Here is an 8,142-nt window from a genome sequence, read left to right as displayed (position 1 = left end):
ATATATATATTTTGCTTTAGTCAAAACAATCGTCCCGCGATGTATCGCGGGTTAAAACCTAGTTCTCAGTCAAAAAGTAATCTTTTATATTTTGCTTTACTGTTATTATTTTATTTATCAATACAAAATAAATCAAGAATAAAAGAAATTTTAATCAATTTACAAAAATTTAAAGAAAATGTAAATAGAAATAAATTTTTTAGTTTTTCTTACAAATGAATGTATCTATATTCATTACAATTTTTGTAGGTTATTTCAAATATTTTTTTTTTATAAATTTTATCTTCTCCAATAACACTTGAGGAATCTTTTTATTTTTCAGATTTTTTGTAATATTTATTTATTTTTATTTTACAGATAATAATAATAAATTAAATATCAATTAAAAGTTACGTTAATCTTATAAAATATTAAATATACTTGCGCCTAATCCATTGTATGTTAACTAGTAATATTGTATGTATTCAAAGATTCACTGTATCTATGAATGTACTTAATTAAGCATATGTTGTTGATTTGGAGGCGACAAAAGGCTATAGATATCTTTCAACTAAAGTTTTATAATGATTTAATGTAAATTCTAAAAACCAAAAATTGTTGTTTGATTCTAAATAAAGAAAGCTGCGCCTATTTGAGTCGTTTAAATTGTTTTTATGGTAACACCAATACATTAATTTTGTCCAAAAGAAAGAGAATTTTATTTAGTTTTTTAATCCTCCCAGAATATTAGTATTTGCAACATTAATTACTCTTGGTCTTCTATGCCATATTTTTATTTAATCATTTTTATAACGTTTATCGTCAATATTTTATTTAAAAAACAGAAGATAATTCTCACCAATACCACTAAAATACCACGAAACTAAAAACTAAAATTTTTAACATTCAAAACTAAACCCTAACTTTACTATAAACATTATATTTTAAATATAAAATAGCCAACCGAAGCCTTAAAATTAAATTCTACATTTTTAAAAATCAGTTTTTTAAATGTTTATGAAATTTTAGAAAAATAAAACTGCTAATAATATTTATGGAAAAACTAAAAAAAAATTATGATATTTTTGAAAGAAAAACTTAAGATATGGTATGTAGAAAATTTCTAGAAAACAAAAGAAACAAAGATCGAGTAACAAAGACAATCTAGATTACTAGTTTATAACTCAAGTAATCCATGCAGACGCGCAAGTGTCTTTGTCACCCTAATTCAAATATTAGCTTCAAACGTAACAATGTTTGCTCCTTATCCAACAATACTTACAAAATACTCTAATCCCAAATTTTAAAATTTCATATATATACATCTTACAATACCTACTCATTACCACCAACTCTTTTATTCCCTTTCCCTACTTGACGACTTCAATCTTTAATTTATCATTTCTCTATATCATTAAGCAAAACCAAAAATGGAGAGATCAGTCCAACGTACGAATCTACAACACGTTTGCATCCTTAGTACACTAACAATCTTCTTGTCTTTATCAAGACCAACTCATGCAACAAAACAGCTCAATGTGTTAAGCTTCGGAGCTAAAACTAACGGTATTGTTGACTCAGCTCTAGCTTTTCTCAAAGCATGGGATGCAGCTTGTGGCTCAACGGACGCAGCCGTTATATACGTGCCGAAAGGGCGATATCTAGTTAGCCCGGTTCGGTTCATTGGTGTAGGTTGCAAGAGTCTTAATATCGTTTTTAGGATCGATGGTACTCTTGTTGGTTCGGAGGATTACATGTTTCTTGGGAAAGAAGCAAACTGGCTCAGCTTTGAACGAGTCAGTGGAGTTTCTATTATAGGTGGTTCTCTAGACGCTAAGGGACCATCGTTGTGGTCTTGCAAAGCTTCTTCTAGCAACAATAACTGCCCAGTTGGTGCTACTGTACGCTTATGCAAGAACTTATCAATATCTTTTGAATAAAACCCTAGATGTCTCTGACTCTTTTTGTTTTGTTTTTGTGAATGATGTAGACAATGAGTTTTGTGGAGTCGAGTAGAATCAAGGTGAAGGGGTTACTGTCATTGAATAGCCAAATGTTCCACATTGTTATCAACCGATGCCGTGATGTTAAGCTCGATGATATTAGGATCGTAGCTGATGGAAAAAGTCCAAACACAGATGGTATTCATGTTCAGCTCTCTACTGATGTTGAGATCCGTAACGCTTCCATCAAAACCGGTGACGACTGTATCTCTATTGGCCCTGGAGCCAAGAACTTGTGGGTCGAAGGAATCACATGTGGCCCTGGTCATGGAATCAGGTACTTGGCTTGGCTATACTTATAACGTACGAGTGTATACATATAATACAAGTTTCTTTTATTTAAATTGTAGCATTGGGAGCTTAGGAAAGGATAGAGAAGAAGAAGGGGTTCAAAATGTGACAGTGAAGAAGACAGTGTTTGTAGGAACAGACAATGGATTGAGAATCAAGTCATGGGCTAATCCAACATCTGGTTTTGTTCAGAGGGTTCGGTTCTTAGACTCTCTTATGTTCAATGTCAAGTTTCCTATAATTATCGACCAACACTATTGCCCTCATAACATCAACTGTCCTTCTGAGGTAACTCATACTATAGAGTATAGCTAGATATAATAAAGATGACTATATATGTAAGTAGAGGAGTTAAGCATCTCAAATTACAATTTTGTTGTTAATGATGATTCAGGAATCAGGAGTGAAAATAAACGATGTAATTTATCAAGGCATAAGAGGAACATCGGCTACTAAAGTTGCTGTGAAATTGGACTGCAGTTCTAAAACTCCATGCACACGTATTATAATGAAGGACATAAACTTGAAATATGCTAATGAAGCTGCACAATCTTCTTGTAACAATGTCCTTGGGGATAGTACTCTCGGTTTAGTCAAACCCCAAGCCTGCTTCTGATACCATTAAGGAACAATAATGATGAAAAAGACATGTAGATAATTTGAAGAAACTCAACCAAAAATTCATATTTGACCAAGTCTCTTTGATTAGATCTTCTTACCTTTGATTTAGTTGCTAAATAATAGAAAACATATCACATCATGACCTCTTTTGTCCACTTTAGTAATTGTTATTTCAAGTTTGGGAACTCTTTTTAAAAATGGTTTTAAAAGGATTTACAAGGATTTATAAAGATATTTACAAAGATTTAAAAATAGTTTTAAAGGATTTACATGGGGTTTAGAAGTTTACAAAGGTTTTTAAGGGGTTTACAAAGGTTTTTAAAGGGTTTACAAGGACTTTAAAATGGTTTTTAAGGATTTACAGGAGTTTTTAAAGGTTTTAGAAGTTTAAAAAAGTTTTTATTAAAAGATTAACCACGGTTATAAGGGGTTTAAAAGGATTTACAAGTGTTTATAAATGTTATAATATGATTTTAAAATGTTTAAAAAGGTTTACTAAAGTTTTGAAAGGTTTTGGATGACTTTTAAAAGATTTTTTTTTTGAGTTATAAAAATATTTACAAGGTTTTTTAAAAGGTTTTTAAAGGAATTGCGGAAATATTAGGGCTGAAAAATTTTGGCGGGAAATTTTTTGTCGGAAATTTTTGGCTGGAAATTTTTGAAAAGAATATTATTTTTGTTGGAAAGAATATTATTTTTTTTGTCATGGGTTATATTAAATGAGTGTAATTTAGTCATTTTATACATTGAAAAAGTATTTTTGAAAATGGATACCTAAAAAAGATATTTGTATAAAAGTGTATTATAAAAAAGATTATTTGTGCAAATGCTCCAAATATTAATTAAAAATTACGTTAATCTTATTAAATATTAAATATACTTGCGCCTAATCCATTGTATGTTAACTCATTGAACGTATTTAAAACTAGTAATAACGTATTTATTCATAGATTCAATGTATCTATGAATGTACTTATTTAAGCATATGTTGTTGATTTGGAGGCGACAAAAGGCTATAGTTATCTTTCAACTAAAGTTTTAAAATGATTCAATGTAAATTGATTCTAAAAACCAAAAAATATTGTTTGATTCTAAATAAAGAAAGTTGCGCCTGTTTTAGTCGTTTAAATTGTTTTTCTAGGAACGCCAATACATGAATTTCATTTATTAGTTTTCTTTAATCCTCCCAGAATATTAATATTTGCAACGTTAATTACTCTTGGTCTTCTATGCCATATTTTTATTTAAACTTTTTTATAACGTTTTATCGTCAATATTTTATATAAAAAACAGAGGAGAATTCTGGTTAATACCACTAAAATATCACAAAACTAAAACTTAATCCTAACTTCACTCTAAACATTATATTTTAAATATAAAATAGTCAATCAAAACCTTAAAATTAAATTCTACACTTTTAAAAACCAGTTTTTTTAATGTTTATGACATTTTTGAAAAATTAAACTGTTAATAATATTTATGGAAAAACAAATTATGATATTTTTGAAAGAAAAACTTAAGATATGGTATTGTAGAAAATTTCTAAAGAACAACGATCGAGTAAATACAAAGATAATCTAGATTACTAGTTTATAACTCAAGTAATCCATGCAGACGCGCAAGGTCTTTGTCACCTTATTATTATATTGGAAAAAGATGTCTGGATACACCAACTATAGAAAAATGCATGGTCACACATACCAAGTATTCTATTGTACACTCAGCTACACGAATTAGATGTATTGCATGGCTACATGCGTCAACTATACAACGTCATGTAGTTAACACTATAGACATAAAATTCTGATACAGCGGTCAACTGATTCTGGCGTTGTGTGACCATGTAATACATCTAATTCGTGTAGCTGAGTGTACAATAGAATATTTGGCATGTGTGACAATGCATTTTTCTATAGTTGGTGTAGCCTGACATCTTTTTTCCTTAAAAATAAAATAAAAATAAAGGATTTATGAGGAGAGTCAATAAGAGTTGTGGGAATATAAGTTGGAGTGTCAACAAAAAGAAAATCATAAATAAAATGGTTTTAGTTGAAAGCAAACAAAAAATTGTTCATAAATCAACCGAACCAAATCAATGTGAAGAATTAAAGCTTTCAGAACAAGCAATAAATTACGCGGGAAAATTAAAGTAATTTGATTCATTGCTTTGACCGAATGTCAAAAACTTGGATTCGTTCGGTTTAGAACCGTTGTGGTTAACAAGAAAGGAAATCAAAAGGACGTCAAGAATATAATATCAAACATCCCATTTCACTAAATCCAACAAGCTCATGCTCATCACACCAAAACTAAACCTAAAGCTTCACCCTTATTGATCTTGCTGAGCCCGGTCTCATGTCCTACAACCTATAGCTGAGGCCTGCGAAACCTACGGCTTCTTCCAGGTTTGGTTCTTATCAACCCTTAAACTACATGAAGATATTTAGCTTGCTTGCGAAACAAGTTAAGCTATATATGTTAATGGGCTTGTAGGTGGTGAATCATAGGATCTGAGCAGGAACATATAGAAGTGTACTGTAAGAAATTCTTTGAGCTTCCGTACGAGGAGAGATCAAAATACATGCATGTCGGCTAATTGTTTAATTTGTCCATAATTTCCATAAATTACCCTTGTCAATTTTGAAAACTATTTTCCTTTCAAACTAATCAAGGGTAATTTTTGGAATTGAAACTAATTTTTAACTATGATTAAATGTGTACTTCTCTTTTAATTATAAGAAGATGGATTCTCTCATATATTATTATATATGTAAACCTTTCAATGGCTTTGCCAAAGCATAGAGTATTTCTGTTGTACCGAAACTCTTCGGATTTGCTTCACACCCCTAGCTCACTCCAAAACGATGCCTCGCCAAGTGTCCACCTCTGTGAAAAGGAGCACCACCCTCTCTATAGATGTTTCTTGGTTGATGATGCGATCATGATGCATGTCCTATACATATAGTATATATGTCAAGTTGTTTTTAATCAGAAATTAACTCTCTCTTCTTGTTTTTTTTTTTTTTTGGGGTGTAAGACCTTTTGAGTTGAACCGCACGTATGGCTCTTCGAATAATAGTAATTTACTCATTTATGTGTTTATTTTGGCTGTGGAAAAATGTGATGACGAAAACCAAGTTTTCATGTTGGCATGTTTCTTTTGGTTTGGTAATCCTTACGTTTGAGAATTGTATTAATAATAAAACGAAGTTATCTGAACCTGAATTGCAAAAGCCGACTGTTTCCATCTATTATATATATACTCGGCCACTGTAAGAAAATGGAGAAAGTGATGGTTATAAAGTGTTTACAATGGACAAGGCCACAATGCCTAAATGAGGTGAACGTAGAGTCATTGTCTCCTGGTTCTAATGAGTATTTTCAGTTGGGTCCGAATTTCCCAAATACATTTCTAGGAAGATTGTTAGAGATAGTTTAGAATTTGGTAGTATACAATTCTAGAACGACATAACATGAGAAAACAGGTTGAAGCTTTTTCTTGTGGAGAAAGATACCAAACCGTGTTTACCATAAAGACATTTACCAAGGATGTCTATGGTTAATCTGTCATAGTATGTTGAATAGATTGGATTGAATTACTATGTTAACACTCTATTCTTTGGGTTCAGTTCATTCAAAGTTAATCAAGAAAAACTAAAAGCCAACAAACAGAGGATTCATAATGACCTAAGATAAAAAGAAGAAGCTGGTCTTACATAAGAAGTTAGTCTTAATAGACTACTTGCATAAACAAGCCATAAGGTAAGCTCTAAAGGCTAAAGCCACTCCTCACCATCGATGAAGGAGATGTTGGTGAAAGGAGCCGCTTCCACATCGGTGAGTTGCTTCCCATAGGGAACTCTTCCACTATGATTGGCTCCCGGTCCGTAGCACCGATGTTCTCCGAAGTAAACCGTCTTTTGCGTCTTGTGATCTTTCATGTCATTCCATCCTTCATTCGACACAACTTGAGACATGTAGGTCTTGGAGAAAACAACACGCGCATAAGGTCTCCATGCACGTCCAAGCCACACCTTCCCGGTTCCGTCTATCCTACAATTGACAAAAGAAAAGCCTGTCTTCTCATCTTCCAATTCCTTTCCATGAGCTGTGATACATCCGCTCATTCCCGATGCACTCTCTTTTGCTATCGAGTGAATAATACAGTCCTGCTAACAAAATCAATGTGTTAAGTCGTATTTAAAATTTCTATCATGTTTGTCTTTAATATTTACCTGGTAGATTGATCTTCCATTACCAAAGATGATATATATGGATCCTTGAATAAAACAATGTTTAAAGAAATGGCGTCCTCGGTTATCTAAGAGTGTATCTTGTGCACCGTAGAAGCCACAACCGTAAAAGGCGGCTTGGTCCCCATCAATCCGCAAAGCAACCGCCTGAGCACCTATCATACCTGGATCAGGTTCCGGTGCGTAGTTCTTTTCCCATCAAACAAAATATATATATATATATTAGAACTCTTAAACGAATGAGTTTCACAAAATAATTGATTGTTGATGATGGCTCTACCTTAAAGCTAATGTTGTAAGCCACAAAGTTAGTTGAAAATATAGCAAACGAGTAGCTATTGGCAGTGCTTCCTGAAGAATTAGCGGTGTCATTCCATTCAATAATAGTGCTCTCAAAACCAGTTCCTTGCAGTACAATGTTCCTTTCCCTTTCACTAATGATAACCTTTTCTCTGTTTTGTTTTTGCAAGAAACCTAATATTACTACAAGAGAAATAACAAGAAAAACAAAAAAATACTAGTTTGTATAGAATATATACCTGTAGACACCAGCTTTGACATGGATGAGGATCTTGGACTTGCTTAAATCAGGGACAGAGTTTACAGCTTCCTGGACAGTAATGAAACTTCCCGAGCCCTTCACGTCAACGACTAACACCAGAGAGAAGCCAGCTGAGACAGTTGAAATTTCATAGAGAGACGTAATGGAGGAGAGAAGGGAAATGAAGATGATGATCTTAAGATTGATCATGATCAAAGGTGATGAAAAAGTAAAAAACAGAGAGAAAAGCTTTAGTTTAGCAAACTGATGAAAGAAGCGAGAGAAGGGGTTTAAATTAGTGAGGGATATATGTAAATTATAGTAAATTCAATGCATTACAAAATAAGACAAACACTAGGATTTACCCCGTGCTACACCACGGGTCCATAATTTAATATATTTCTTTGGTTGATCATTTTCGTAGTTGATTTATATAATTTAGGTTTGTATATGT

The 8,142-nt window shown here is 32.3% G+C and overlaps 2 protein-coding genes across 2 annotated transcripts; one reads left to right on the top strand and one right to left on the bottom strand.

Annotated features, from left to right (window-relative positions):
• The first annotated feature begins 1,409 nt into the window (after positions 1 to 1,409).
• LOC17880022 (polygalacturonase) lies at positions 1,410 to 2,889 on the top strand. Its single transcript, XM_006286078.1, has 4 exons — positions 1,410 to 1,880; positions 1,970 to 2,259; positions 2,333 to 2,561; positions 2,668 to 2,889. The coding sequence occupies exons 1-4, from the start codon at positions 1,410 to 1,412 to the stop codon at positions 2,887 to 2,889; spliced, it is 1,212 nt and encodes a 403-aa protein (XP_006286140.1).
• Positions 2,890 to 6,670: 3,781 nt separating this feature from the next.
• LOC17878149 (probable pectinesterase 15) lies at positions 6,671 to 7,898 on the bottom strand. Its single transcript, XM_006284939.1, has 4 exons — positions 7,687 to 7,898; positions 7,428 to 7,599; positions 7,130 to 7,336; positions 6,671 to 7,063 (listed from the first exon to the last, which is right to left on the bottom strand). The coding sequence occupies exons 1-4, from the start codon at positions 7,896 to 7,898 to the stop codon at positions 6,671 to 6,673; spliced, it is 984 nt and encodes a 327-aa protein (XP_006285001.1).
• Between the last annotated feature and the right edge of the window lie 244 nt (positions 7,899 to 8,142).

The sequence above is a fragment of the Capsella rubella genome, unplaced genomic scaffold, assembly GCF_000375325.1.
Source record: "Capsella rubella cultivar Monte Gargano unplaced genomic scaffold, Caprub1_0 scaffold_7, whole genome shotgun sequence".
Taxonomy (NCBI): Eukaryota; Viridiplantae; Streptophyta; class Magnoliopsida; order Brassicales; family Brassicaceae; genus Capsella; species Capsella rubella.
Note: the sequence above shows the minus strand (reverse complement) of the source record. Positions and strands in the feature narration are given on the sequence as shown.

Coding starts and splice junctions, on each gene's coding strand:
- LOC17878149 (XM_006284939.1), bottom strand. CDS start 7,898: ATGATCAATCTTAAGATCATCATCTTCATTTCCCTTCTCTCCTCCATT. Junction 7,600..7,686: donor GTCAAAGCTGGTGTCTACAG/GTATATATTCTA, acceptor AAAACAAAACAG/AGAAAAGGTTATCATTAGTG. Junction 7,064..7,129: donor ATGGAAGATCAATCTACCAG/GTAAATATTAAA, acceptor TTTTGTTAGCAG/GACTGTATTATTCACTCGAT.
- LOC17880022 (XM_006286078.1), top strand. CDS start 1,410: ATGGAGAGATCAGTCCAACGTACGAATCTACAACACGTTTGCATCCTT. Junction 1,881..1,969: donor ACTGCCCAGTTGGTGCTACT/GTACGCTTATGC, acceptor TGAATGATGTAG/ACAATGAGTTTTGTGGAGTC. Junction 2,562..2,667: donor ACATCAACTGTCCTTCTGAG/GTAACTCATACT, acceptor ATGATGATTCAG/GAATCAGGAGTGAAAATAAA.